At 32.1% G+C, this 15,019-nt stretch overlaps 1 protein-coding gene across 1 annotated transcript in view; it reads right to left on the minus strand.

Annotated features, from left to right (window-relative positions):
• Positions 1-223: 223 nt before the first annotated feature.
• Positions 224-15,019, minus strand: part of LOC111052174 (TATA box-binding protein-like 1) — a 33,612-nt gene continuing 18,816 nt past the window's right edge. Inside the window, exons 3-5 of the mRNA XM_039424111.1 lie at positions 14,291-14,541; positions 11,433-11,527; positions 224-7,191 (exon numbers count right to left, since the gene is read on the minus strand). Of these exons, the coding sequence (XP_039280045.1) occupies positions 6,953-7,191; positions 11,433-11,527; positions 14,291-14,541 (585 nt within the window). The 3' untranslated portion in view covers positions 224-6,952. The remainder of the gene's footprint in view (positions 7,192-11,432; positions 11,528-14,290; positions 14,542-15,019) is intronic.

Here is a 15,019-nt window from a genome sequence, read left to right on the forward strand (position 1 = left end):
TAAATGTGCTCTTTTTAGGACAATGGTATGAGCACATTTTTTCTAAAGTGCATATTCTAAGAGCACATTTTTTTTTGTTCTATTAACAAAAAATGTGCTCAATTGGGTGGGGCCAGCTTCAAGGAGCTTGTGGTAAGTTGCACCTATACATTAGGCAATAGCCATATTACAGCCTACTGAAGTTACAACAGAAGGGAGGTAACTCCTAAGTAAAAAACAATCATTCAAGACACAATTTACTAAAAATAAAAATCACAGATTTTACAAAGTGCAACAATATCTAAATATAACCGTCATGTACACAAATAAAAATTAGCTGATGATTATTATAGATGGAGACATTTTCATAGTACAGTTACTTCTTCATACTTAATAGACATCCAGGGTGCAACCATTGTTTTTTTTCTATTTCAACTATACATAAATTTCTTATAATAAGGTTATTTTAGTCTCATACAACATTAACCATCGAATATACAAATTTTGTTTTGTATTAACTCGATTATCAGTATCTATATTAATGGCAGAAATCTTCTAAACTATTTTTAGGGAAGGGGTCAAAATTAATATTCCAAGATCTCTACAAGAAAGTTAACGATAATATTTTGAGCTTATGGACTTGTAACAAGATTTACACAGTGAAGTACTGAAGTTATCGGTATTTGTCAAACAAAAATAAAATTATAATAGAAGGTTTTCAATTGGTACTGTAATAACACATTGCAACCAGTATGAAAACATTCAATTATTTATTAAATGTAAAAGTTTCTGCAAAACAAAATTATCTATAAATATATTTAAGACACATTATATTATTGAAGGGGGGTTTTCTCGTATCTTTATATTATGTATTGTCAAATTTCAAGGTATACAGGAAATAATATTATGTTGATATACGGTAAGCCTAAGTGGAACGTTTGATAAGAATACTGTATCTCTAAAATTGAAACTATATTGGCATTCAGCATGCACATAATCTTATAAAACTGATTGTTAATTTAAGTTAGAAGGAATTAGATTTTATTGATTGAAGGGGATACAATAATTCACTATCACATGTAATTATTTTTAAATCTGTCATGTTTATGTGCAAATTGCATATGCTTCAAAATATAAGCTTATTTTACTGAGATACAAATTTTACCAACTTGAGACAAGAATATAGAGATACTTTGAGTTGAAAATTCAACAATCGAGTTGTCATTTTGACAAAGCAATAATAAAAGTGTTCTTAAATAAGAAAGAAAACAGAAAGGCAAGATTAAAATAACCAAATTTGTGTTTTATTCAGGCTTTTACATAATAACTCTTTAGGAACCAAATAAATAAAAATATTAAAACTTCCTTAAAAATTCATTGACAAGGACATGTATATTCCTCTTTCACATAAATAATACATTCAACAAATACTTTCAACATTTACCATACTGACTCAATAATGTTATGAAGGTTCTCTGCAAATGTCAGAGGCAAATTTTCCCACAAATTGAAATATAGAAAACGTTTGAGCTGTTTGATCATAAATAAACGAAAACCATGATACCACTTTCAAAGTATATGATAATTTTTAGACAAATGGAGCACCATCGACCTTAGTAATTATAAGGCTGTGAAAGTAGATTACTAGCAAGAGAAAATATCGGAGAAATAATAATCGATTACTATTGAAACTATTCACAAATTTTGAGAGCTGAGAATTATTATTATTTTATTAACTAAGGTTCTTTAGCATTTGAATAAAAAAATCGACATGGTAATAGAATCCCTCTATGACATAAAAATGAAGTGATTGGCAATTAGTTTCGAATGCCAACAAAACTATTTCACTCAAAAAGTCTGTGATGATATCACTAAAATACCCAATAATATTCGAGTCAAACAGCAAGATTAAATAATAATTATTTATACCGGTAAGTGAAATTGAGTCTTGAGTATTATAAATTTACAACTTTCCAAAATAATTATCTTAACATAATACACATTCAGTTATATCAAAGAGCGTTTTATCCCTATTCATCCATTCGCCGTATGGAGGAAATCCTAGATAAAACACTTCTTAAATATCTTCTGCGAGCATTACTTGGTACAATATCCATATAATTCGAATATGAATGAACAGATTATAAAGAATAGAATTGGTCTAGGAATAGAAAATACTCATTAAAATAATATTAAAAACAATTTCTTTAACATAATAATCACTATAAGAAGTAGAGAAATTTTAAAGTAAATTTTAAACTAAGAAATATAATTGAACTAAGTAGGATATTGAATCTGACAAAAATGCTAAAATATTTGTGTAATCGCCTTACATACACTCACACACACACACTCGCGCCCGCTATCTAATTTTAAACAGTAATTCAAGAAATACAATATTTCATGTAAAACAATAAAAAAATTATTCAACTTTTTGCCAGGACAAATATTTTTTTAACCCCCTTGAAAATTAAACTACGATTCACTTAATTTCATAACATAAAAATATAAGTGTGGAGCAAGCCCAGCTAGGTACTTAAAAAAGCTTGAAACAGTTTTAAATTCTCCTAAACAAACTGTATGGTTTGAAATAAAAAATATAACAGAATATTAACATTTCCTTCAAAGACTTGCAATTGACAATCATGTTGGATCAATGATCAATGATTGGGAAGAATATCTCAATCGACAAAATTAATTATTTTTCTAAAATTCAAACCGAAAAAAACTTTCCATACTTAAATAATGTTACAATACTACTTACGTTGCCTCTAAATATTAAGCGCGAAAAATTATAATTTCTTATCCACAAAATGTATACAGTAATAGGAGGAAAAGAACTATTCCTAAAAGCTATAAACGAAAAGCTATTCGAACAAAATTTGACTGGACTTATTTGAAAAAAAAACTTGAGAAAATTCCACAATCATTTTAATTGTACTTGTACAAGAAATTCTCTAGAAAAGTAAATAGTTTAAAGAAATGGAAAGGACAGCAGAAGATGTTTAAACATGAATGTCATCTATTAATTTTGAAGTATCATTTCTTCAAGTGAATTTGAAATTATTGAAAGTTTTTCCAATATCGAAGGAGCAAGTAGAGAATCATAACTACTATTATCAATCCTTTTATACGTTAGAGTTCGAGAATGGTCAGATCCAAATCAGGTCATTTTTTGTCCTGATCATTTTTTAACATGATCATACGAAACAACATTAGAAAACTAATAAAATTAAATATTATAAATGAAATTCAGGTATGTATATTGTTACCGAAAACACTCGTTCATAAATAATTTATGAACAGATTTATTTTGTTTTATCCAAAATGTATTATTAATATTAATTCATTCATTTCTCCTAATATTCATCAATAATAGAAACTTTTACGTTTCTTATTAAAAAAGAAAATTATTATTATTACAGATGAAGAGCAATAGAAATAAAGTCAACACAAATATATACAACACAGAGACGTAGTTATAGGCCTAGGAATATGCATTAACCCCTCAGAAAATAACATATAAATACAGTATTACAAGTTCAAGGTCAAGGTCATGACTTATTCCCATAAGTTTGAGAACATGATAAAATATATTTGAATCACAACAAAAGACTACAATATAAACGAAACTAATTTAAATACTGAAAAAAACTAATTACTTCCATCAAAAGGCATTTATAATTTCGGATAAATATTTGTTTTTTATCAAAAAAGTATTCATTTTAGCATTCCACATTCCAAATGGTTGTGAGTTGATAGTTTTCAAAGTCTAAATGGCCAGTCCCGCGAATAGACTACTGCCTTGTTATTGTCAACTAAAGCACCATACACTTTTCTCAAATTTATTCACCCTGTTTCTGGTATGAGCAGAAAGTTTTATTGTTACGAAAAACATAAAATAGGATTTAGTTTACAATATTAATTATTGCTCATTACATATAATATTATTGTAAGTACAGTGCTTTCAGAAGAACATAAGAGATAAAGTTGGAAAGTTATTTTATCAATTTCTAATTATGAAAGTTTTATCGTAGGGTCACATCTAAAATAAAATTCAACCGTGCTATCCAAAACTAACGAGGAACATATTTTAAAAAATTGAACATAATTTGTGATGGAATTGAAAGCATGAAAACAGAGTTTCTTGTTAGTTTTAGCAAATATTGTTCCCTTAATGCACTTACTTTGATCCCATAAATTCAATCATTTTAACATTAATATTTCATAATTATGGAACCAAGAGTCAAGTTCCAATGCAACTTTCCAAAACAAAATTTATGATCATAATAATTATATACAGATTTTATTGAGAAATTTCGAAGTATAGTTGGAAATTCGTTCAAGATAATGTATTGTAATATTCTACAGTACCATCAGTCCATAAACTGGATAGAGGAGAAGTTTTCATGTATAAAAGATAAATAGTGTCAATGGGTATGAAGCAGCCTTTTTTCTTGAGAGAACAATCAGTAAAAAACTGTTATTTTCAATACAAAATATCTAGTTTCAATAGTTCCAATTCACCAAGATGACTATTATATATAATACGAATTCAGCATTCCAATATATTTAAATGTGTCTAATTCAAAACGAAAAATCACAATCATGAGTCATATAATTATTTATTAAATTAATACAATCTCTGTTGAAGTAACATTACAAGCAGTAGAAAAAAATGTAATCAATTGTTCCAAAATTAATTTTTATTCTGTAACGTTATAATAATTCAGATCATGAATTAACAAATACCATAAGAGAGACAGTCGTGATTCATAATGAATCGTTATTATTGCTAAAATTTAGTCTAAGTCAGATCCAATCGTACCAAACGAGCATACCACGCACTTCACTGCAAATTGCTAAGTGGATCAACATTAGGATACCGATCAATGCTATTTGGGTATTTTTTCATTTTGAAGATGTTGGTAGATGAGCAAGTTTTAAAATACCATGAAACTATCTATCCTGCTGAGAATATCTATAAAAATAGATTGGAGGACTATAAAAAATATATTGGAGGATTATGATAAAATCAACTATCGTCCTCAAAATTTCATTAGAATAAACCAACAATTCATACGAATGCAAACAATTCCAATAATTGACTGTCCAGTCATTTGAAAATGATGTGTCAGTATTTAAAAAAATTGATCAACAACTCTACACTCGAATATAGAAAAACGATTATACTTTCTATAAAAAGCTAGATAGATTCGCAGTTTATAAAACCTGCCCACTCTCTAAAAGCATTGAGAATCATTACTCAAGACTTTTGAAACCCTAAATAATATCCACCGAAAGAATTTAGAAATATTACATAGATTCGTTCGAACTGTCATTACACTAACAATGCACACACAACTCGATCCACAAAAATTTGAGCCATTCCACTAAAAAAGCTTCTCCCACATTATAAATAAAAATCTATATCGTACAAAAATAATATTGTACACAGCATATTTAAATTTGGTGAACTATACGCAAAATATCAGTTAAGACAAAACTCAATGTGCGATCAACATAATTACATTAAACGTAATTTAGCGAGAAATAGCTTGCAGACATCAACAACCTTAAAACAAAAGCAGTTGAGAATCAGACTAAACGTTTATGGAAACACGAATCACAAATAAATGAAGTTCACAATATCGGTCGAGTCAACTTCATTTCTAATTGATTCAACTGCCCATGTACTCAGTAGTTTTGGTATCTGTATTAAAATAATTAAGCCAAGAAATAACAATATACAGTCCGAGTTTGTTTGTAAATTGTTAAAAATCTTTGGTATAAAATTATACACGTTATCAAACATTTTCGCCGTAAAAAATCTACCTTTATCGTCCTGAACAGTTCTGACATTTGATTATAGTGAATAGTTGTATTGTAGTAGTGGACTACCTAATAATAGCTAAGATAAGAGAAAGCAGTAGTAAACATAAGATTACAACTGTAATAAGGTAATTTAATAGTAACAAAAATTAATAATGACAATGCTTATAACAGTACGAACAAAGAAGTAACAATTATACCATTGTAATATCGAACAGTAATCATTCGAAAGAAACTACAACAAGCTTGATAGACGATCAGCCTTAAAGCTAAATATTTGATTAAGAAATAAATAATGATTGCAAAATTTTTCACTACCTGACTGAGATAATCCAGCATACAACAGTCATTGTTTTGTTCTGAAATTACTCAATAATAATTGATATTGTGCTGTTAACAAACAATATTGCCCATTTGGATGAGTAAAGCAGTGAACAGAATCAATCATTTTCAAAACTACGCCCGTCAGCAGGGACTCACAAATTATAATTTGCAAGTTATATTGGTTTCGCCCGAATAATAGTCCGTCTAATACAAATTTTCAATATTCAAAACAACCTGAGAACAAAATTAAAGAAAGTTTTTTACAACTATTTCGATAATTTACGATTTTTAGAAAATGTCTGTCTTGTAATAATCAAATCAGTGGAGCATCAGGTAATTGAAAATCCATCACTTGGAATAACTAAGCTTACGAGTAGTTGAAACAAATAAATCATTTATATTGGTAGAAATTAGCGTCTAGTGGAAAATCGAATAAATCCAAGTTCTACAAGTTTTTGTTCAGTTATTGAATTCGATGAGTATGTATGTAGATGCTTCATATGGAAGATGCTAGCATCAATACTCTAGCATTCGAAAAGTATAAGGAAACTAAATGTATTATCCTTTTATGAAGTTCTTATTTGTGAACTATTCAAACTGTAAATAATAATTTTTCAATGTTATCTATTGAAGTAACAAGCACTTAAATAATGAGGGAGAGGAAATGAGTTCAAATGTTATTTTTATGGGATGAGTAGATTAGCAATTCACTGACTGTAAATCATTGTTTGTGGGTGAATTTTCGACTAGATGCTCCACTGTAGAAATTATTGGGGACATTTGGGTAGGTAAACGGTGGTAGATAGTTTGGTATCGTTCAAGGCCAAGCGTCGCCGGCCGCCACACAGTCATTGTCATCATCATCATCGTCGTCATCTTCGTCGTCAGTCTCCTTGTTGGTGCTTGCCATCTGCGAGTAGGTGCGCTTGCGTGCGTTGGCGGCGCCGCGACGCTTCTCGGCCAACTGCTCGTCCTCCTTGGAGCGCTCTTTGCGGAACTCGAGCACCAGCGGGTAGATGTGCTCGATCGCCTGCTGCACGTCCAGCACGCTCGGCGCTGAAACATACATGCCGCTTGTAATTTCCTAAACATTTCAAAAAAGCTAAAATAAAAACGCTTTTCAAACAAGGTGATCCCTCAGACCCAAGAAACTATAGACCAATCAGTCTTATCAGTAATTTAGCAAACATTTTTGAAGAAATCATTAAGAAAATACTTGTGATGTTCTGGAACAAGCATGATATAATAAATAAGAATCAATATGGCTTTCAGATATGTAAAAATACCGAAGATGATTTAATTAAATTTACTAATACCATAGAGAAACAATAGCGTAAGTAGATATCCCATGGTATAGGGCGTTTATGTCGCAACTTTTACTGTTATCTCAAGCCGATTACTGTTGATTATTGTCTAATTTTACTGTTTTGTTGGGGCGAGAGTGTATGAACGGCACAATATGAGAGGACTACCAGTGTCACACAGCTTCACGGGAAAGAATTACATGAACTATCGGCTTGAGATAACAGTAAAAGTTGCGACATAAACGCCCTAAACCATGGGATATCTACTTATGCTATTGTTTCTCTATGCTAATACCGTCTCCCAGAACCTTAATTCTAATCTAAAAACCATTGCTGTTCTATTATATATAGAAAAAGCTTTTGATACCATCCCTCATGATTCTCTTTTTGATAAACTCCAAATATATGGTTTTAGGGGAGTCTTCCTTGACCTTATTGAGCTACTTGTCTGATAGAACCCGATCCCTATCTGTAAATAATGAAACTAATACCACCGAACTCACCCCTTACAGACTCCCTCAGGGCACTGTTTTATCGCCATTACTTTTCATAATTTATGTAAATGATCTATTAAGTTTAAAACTTGAAAACTCAACTATAATATCCTTTGCTGATGATACAGCAGCTATTTTCTCAGGAAGAACGTGGGCTGAGGTTCATGAAATTGCAGAGCAAAACTGCTTGAGCATAAAAAAGTGGCTAGATAAAAATACTTTGAGCTTGAACATACAAAAAACCAACTATATTACCTTTTCTTTCAACAAATTAGGACAGCCAGACAGAGAATTAAACTTGAAACTCCATTCAAATTGCAACATTGACCCCAACTCCTGCACTTGTCCTATCATTAGTAATGTTCAAACTTGTAAATATCTAGGTATCTATATAGATTAGAACCTGAAATGGGATATCCATATTAAATTAATTTGCAGAAGGATGAAATACCTCTCTTAAAATTTTATGCAGCTAGAAAAATTCTGAATCCAACTCATCTTAAAATGCTTTATTTTGCTATAGTAGCCTACACGTTACTAACATGAGTTTGTGGATTTGAGTGAAATTTTCAATATTTTTTTGCAATTGTGAAGGAAGAGTTTTGTTTGGATTCATATTTGGAAATTGATCAATCTAATAAATTCAAAATTGTAGTAGATACATTTTTTGGACTCAAAATTGTGTACGAATTATCATTAAGTTACGTAAGTAGCTTGACCTTTAGACTGTGTATTCCAAATTAAGGTTTGAAGCAGTTTTGGGCAAATGCCTGTTGTTTTTACCTGAATTGTTTTTGCTTATGAATAGATAAATAAATAAATAAATAAATACAATCGATAATGCAATACGGAGTAGCAGTATGGGGGGGGGAGGGTGTTATAATTCCCATTTGGAACAACTGTTCATAATGCACAAATTAATAATTAAATCTATTTTGAATAAAACCAGATTTTTCCCGACTGACCTTATATTTGATGAATTCAAGGTTTTGACAGTTAGACAGTTAAAATGTTGAAAATGTAATTAAATATTTTATAAAAAATAGAACCAATTTCAAATAAGTATTTGATATAATAATACTAATATTGAAACAATTAGACGGCAACTTATTTATCTAACTACTATAATAATCAATAAAATTCCGGATCATCATCTCAACAATGCTAAAATTACAAAGAAAATGAAGCAGAAAATCATTAATTGGATAAAAAGCAATAATTTTTTTAATCTTTAAATTATTGTAACCGTTACCTGGATTGTTAATTCACATCCTATCTTCCCTTCCCTCAGCCCTGCCTATCTACTTGTCTTCTTTCACTTCCCTATCGCTATCACACACCCTTCCCTTTCAGTTATACCTTACCTGCCTATTACATGGGAAACCATAGTTGGCAAGGTATTTTCCCCCTCTTTCTTCCAGCACACATCATTTTAGCAATATTGTATTTTAATGTGTTGATATCATTGTTACTGTTATTGTAATTGTTGTATATTGTCTTTTATCATTTTATTTTTGTGTTGTGAATAAATTGAATTGAATTCACCTTACCAGTTGCCACCATTATACGAGTTCTGTATCACCTATAGTGCTGTTCTTCACCAATATGTATTCATAATCATAATTATCAATACTAAAGTAATTATTCATAAATATTAACTATCATAAGGGGTATTCACGATGTAGGATTTAGACTGGCTATTCGTTATACGAAAAGTAATGGAATAGTTACAGAGATGCCTCATAGCCTATTCAGATGCACTATCCCTCAACACAAGCTGAGGGGGATGCCACATTATATTTTATATTATCAGCGAATTTTATCTTAGATTATGTATACTATTTCACCTACTTTAGGGTTTCTTATCCTTAGCTGATAGGTAACTTATTTAATGTTAATTTCGATTGAATTTATAAGTTAAAGTTATATTTTGTATGAATGTTTACGTGTGCTATCGTATTTTGATTATTATAGATAAGATGTACTTCTTTTAATTATGTTGTCAAATAAATAAAAAATGTATCTTATAACTAAATAATATATCTTATTATGTAAGTTACATTGACCTGTTATGTTTTCTCAAAAATTAATAAATAATTTATCAATTTAAAATGTCTAGAAAAAATCCTAAATAAACATAGAGCTTTCTGTCCTATCATACCGTGACGTGTCGTCCCGGAATGTGAGTGTGAACGCTGTTATCAGGTCTGGCTGCAACTGTCTACAACGTTGATGGAAAGATACATTTTCAAGATGTTCGATGTTTTTGAACGGGTAGTATCATAGTCAACTGTCTACGAACGTTGATGGAAAGTTTTTGAACGGGTAGTAGGCTATTATAGTCAACTGTCTACTAACTTTGATGAAAAGAAACATTTTCAAGATGTTCGATGTTTTTGAACGGGTAGTATTATAGTCCACTAGACAGATGATTTATGATGATAGTTCTATAGTCTGATTTTTACTCTAATATTGGCGTATGAAGGAGGCTCCTTTTTCCTTTTATATTATCCTTGAAATGCAAAATTTCCAAAAACCTTGTATATACGTCGACGTCGACGCGCAATTTAAAAAGGAACATACCTGTCAAATTTCATGAAAATCTATTATCGCGTTTCGCCGTAAATGCGTAACATATAAACATTTAAACATTAAGAGAAATGCCAAACCGTCGACTTGAATCACTAGAAGTGATTCATTTCGCTCGGTCAATAACAACAATCCAGCACTATGGCGAGACTTATGGATTATGAGAGGGTGTCCAGCCCTAACATATTCGACAGTGACAGTAGAAAAAGGAAAACACTATGGAACATGTGATGGACTTTATAGAATTTTAAGGGTCGCAAACGGATGAAAGGTCTATTTCATTCAAAGGATTGTAAATTCATATAAGGAGAGAATAACCATATAAATAGGTAGTTAGTAGCAGAGAAGCAGATGGCTTGCTTACTACCCTATTCTCCTCAATCCGTTATGATTTGAAACATCATTCTTGAGACTGCAACTACTCCCTAAGAGGATTTCTCTCGCTAGAAAAGCAAGGGTACGTCTCAGGACTAGATGCCGGGATAAAAGCGTTATATACGTGTATAAATGGGGTTCTGCAGTGTCGGAGTACTGTAATAGTGAGTTAGAGATGTAATACAAACTCTCAACCACATTACTGATGAATGATCAGTGTAGTTTCCCAACTGGGGCTGTTTGAAACTCGAGTTTCCTTACATATTCTTCCTAGTAGGTGAGCGATCTGGATACAGCAATTTAAAGATTAAGTTACTAATTTATGTGATTCCATATAAATTTAATTTCATTTTTTTATTAGTGCTGCTTCCCTAACAAGCATTTATTTTACAGAATGCCCACGATCAAAAAAATTCAGACTTGATTTTATAAGGTGAAACAACAATGCTTACAACATTTCCTTTATTGAATCTTAGAGAGGGTAAAAATCGATAAAATACTTTTAATAATACTGTGATATAGTGTATGCACTAACCTGTAACCGTAATACTACCGGTTGAGAATATTTTGAGCGTTGCTTTGGGTTTCTTTAGTTTGTAGGTGACACCGGGATGCAGTTCCGGCTCGTACCTGCAATTACAAAAACAATTCGATAAAAAGTCATATCACTCAAAACAAGATATTTTGTCAATTTTTAAAAGATTAGTCAAATCAAAAGAACAATATAGTTGAAACACAGTAAAGTGAAAATTCGTGCTCTAGAAATAAATAATAATGATTTAATCAAATGGAAACATTGTTAAATTCAATAAATTTAAAAGTTGGATGATATGTTTCAGTCATTCAATATTTTTCATTTTTTTGCCAATACTTCTATTTTATATGTGTAATTAGTATGCACATTAAATTGTGGTTGCATTGGGATTGAGGACATATTGGTTAGAAATATTTTACAAACTAAGTATTTTCTGCTTTGATGGAAGAATTATTATTAAAAACGTTTTTGGACAGTTTCACTCAACGAATTTCCTTCTGCTATTTAGTTTTTCGGTCAACATATGGAGAAGAAGAAGGCCAGTTCTATTTATATAGCTTTCATTGGCTATTCGAATTAATTATCATTTTTTCTACTTTACCTAAATTCCCAAGTAAAATTTTACTCGTTGGAATAGTGTCGTTGAATAGTACTCGTTGAATAGAATAATATGAGAATGGCAGTCCTATTATCTCTCACTGGACAAAAAGTAGCTAGTTTCAGTTCCATGGGACTTAAAGTTATCCCATTTAGATAACCTGGATAGAAATCTGGCAACACAGCATTGCAGAAAGTTGCAAACAGTGCGGAATGTATACTCAGTACTCAATGTTCAAGTGCCTGTTGCACAGTATCAGTTTAAACTAAATATCATTTTAAACTAGATTAAATCCATATCAAATCTTATCCGTTGTAACGTGGTTCGTTTTTAGTTCAAGCCACCAACTGAGCTAGTTAACTCAACTAAAAGTTATTTTGGTATTTTTTTGTAAATGGAATAACATTTTTTAAAATTGATGTTTCATGATTTTTTTGTTTTATTCTATCAACAATACCAATTCATCCTCAACATTTTATGAATTTGTCTGTCACCAAACTTAAAATGATCTGTCCCAAAAATTTAAACTTTAGGCGCTCATATCTCAAAAAGTAATGATCGGAGAAAAAGTGTTTCCTGAGAAAACTTTTTTATTTTGATAGATTGATAGGATAGAAATACAAAAAAAAAATGAAAAATAATACCATTGAAGTTTTTATAGCATTTTTCATATCCTTGAATTCAGTTTGACTGTGCAAACGGCCCTAAGAGTGAATTCTACCATTGAATATAGGTTATGTTGGTGCAAACTGTTTCGAGAAAAGGATCATAATAATGGAGAGCTAATTAAAAAGTGTTAAAATTTATGTGAAGGAAAAAATTAAAAAACTCAGTAAATAAACGCATCACTGATTAAAATGAGTTTTCCTCCACTATCTCAAGTAGCATTTGACTCTCAGGAACAAATGTACTACTTCTACTTGCTAGCCAGTGGCTGAAGAATGATTCTCTCTATGAGAATGGCAGTCTTACTCTTGGGAACACTGGGCAGTTTAGTGGTTATTAATCCAGTTTTGAGAGTGGCTATGCCGGAGACGCATGACAGTGCAGATATGATATATTGGGGAATCAGGAAAGCGTTTAATGCCTCCTGCATGGTTGGCCCTCAGCTAAGGAATTGTGAGTGCCACACAAGGTGAGCTTAGCTTGCCTGTAAATGCATCCTAGGCAGTAGAGTTACTAAGGGTGGCCACTAACGACAGGACAAGTACTGTTGTGTCATCAGCGAAAGGCTTCAAACTAAATTTATGAGTTAGGTTTTTGTATCTTCGATTTTTTGTTGTTTATTTTTTTCTTCTCAGCTCTTTTCTTTTCTGCTCTATTTGAGGTTGAATTATTTTTGTAACATTACGATTTTTAATTTTCATTTGTGGTTTATTTATTTTTATTAGTTGTTCACTTTATGTAAGAAGCTGCTGTCAAACAGCTGTTTATTGTTTGAAGTTTTTCGCGTAAATGTCGTTCGAAGAAGACATGTCCGTTGAAACATGCTCAACACACGTGTCCTGTCGTAAGGACGCTTAGACCCTTTGGGATGGCTTCTAACGACAGGACACGTGTGTCGAGCATGTTTCAACGGACATGTCTTCGAACGACATTCACGCGAAAGGCGTAACATAAAATAAGCAGTCAATAGAAATAAATAAACCACTGGAAACAGAAATTACAAATCATAATGATACAAAACTTATTTAAACTCAAATAGAGAATCGAATGAAAAATGGCCAATAAAAAAACCGAAGATACAAAAACCTTACCTCAAAAAATGCTGATCGAAGCCATTTGCTGCTGACACAACATGCATGACGAACATACGTGTACACACATGTTAACAGACTTGTCCTGTCCTTAGTGGCGATCCTTAGGGTTCAAGCGGTCAGGCGTTCCAAGTTGCAGCGTCTCAGGAGAATATAGATATTTACATCTGTATCCTTGAAGACAGCTCTGACAACTGACCATTCTGTGTGCACACGCTCTTAAGTTGCCTAAAGACAGGGGATGTAGTGACGGCAAGTTAATGGTAACCAGTGCTTTTCATTAGGCTAGTTTCCGCCAATTTCCATGTTCTAAACTTGTTATAAGAAAACTTATTGAAAGTGACGTAACAAGCTCTGTCCGCTTCTAACCATCTCTACATTCCCTGTTTACTCACTATGGAACCAAAGTAACTACTTTAAAATAACTTGGGGGCATCTGCCATTGGACGTCAATTATGTTGCAACTAGACTTAAAGGTGAGCTCGTAATGATGGACTACGTACTCGGCAATAGGTTTGTGCTTTTCGGAGAAGGCGTTGATTTTGATGGCGAAGGGCATGGAGCAGGTGCCAAGGACGTTGACGATGCGGTAGTTGGTGAAGCGCGTGTTGAAGCCGAGCCGCTGCAGCAGGCGAGCGAAGCGCCGCGCTGCCACGTGACTTTGCTCCTCGGACGTGGCGCCGGTGCACGTGATCTTGCCCGACGACCAGATCGACGCCGTCGTGTACGGCTTACGCAGCTTCATCGTCACCATCTGCAACAACATTTTCACCACTCATTACCAAAATTGCCCTCACTTTACACATTACACTGCCAGCTATTAATAGGGAATGCTATAATTTCAAAGTCAATCTCACAATATGTATTATTACTTCGTTTGGGCTGCGCTCACATTGCATGCATTTTCCTACAAAAATAGATCGTACACCCTATTGCATTTTTAATTTATATATTTAATTGTAACAATCAGAAAAAAACAGTAGTTCAAAAACTAGAATATTTCGATTTTTCCGAGAGTTTTAATCGTATTTCAGTACTCAGTACTCATTGAAGATAACGAGTTGTATGAGCTAATTTCGAGTTTCAATTAGCTGAAAAAAGGCGACGATATTTTTTACGTCTTCTGTTTGACGGTTGTATTTGGCGGAAATTGCAGACAAATTCAAAATGAACTGAAAACTCTAGGTTTTTCAACACCATGTGGAAAGCTCCACAGTTAGAAGATCAACTTT

The sequence above is a fragment of the Nilaparvata lugens genome, chromosome 3, assembly GCF_014356525.2.
Source record: "Nilaparvata lugens isolate BPH chromosome 3, ASM1435652v1, whole genome shotgun sequence".
Lineage (NCBI taxonomy): Eukaryota > Metazoa > Arthropoda > Insecta > Hemiptera > Delphacidae > Nilaparvata > Nilaparvata lugens.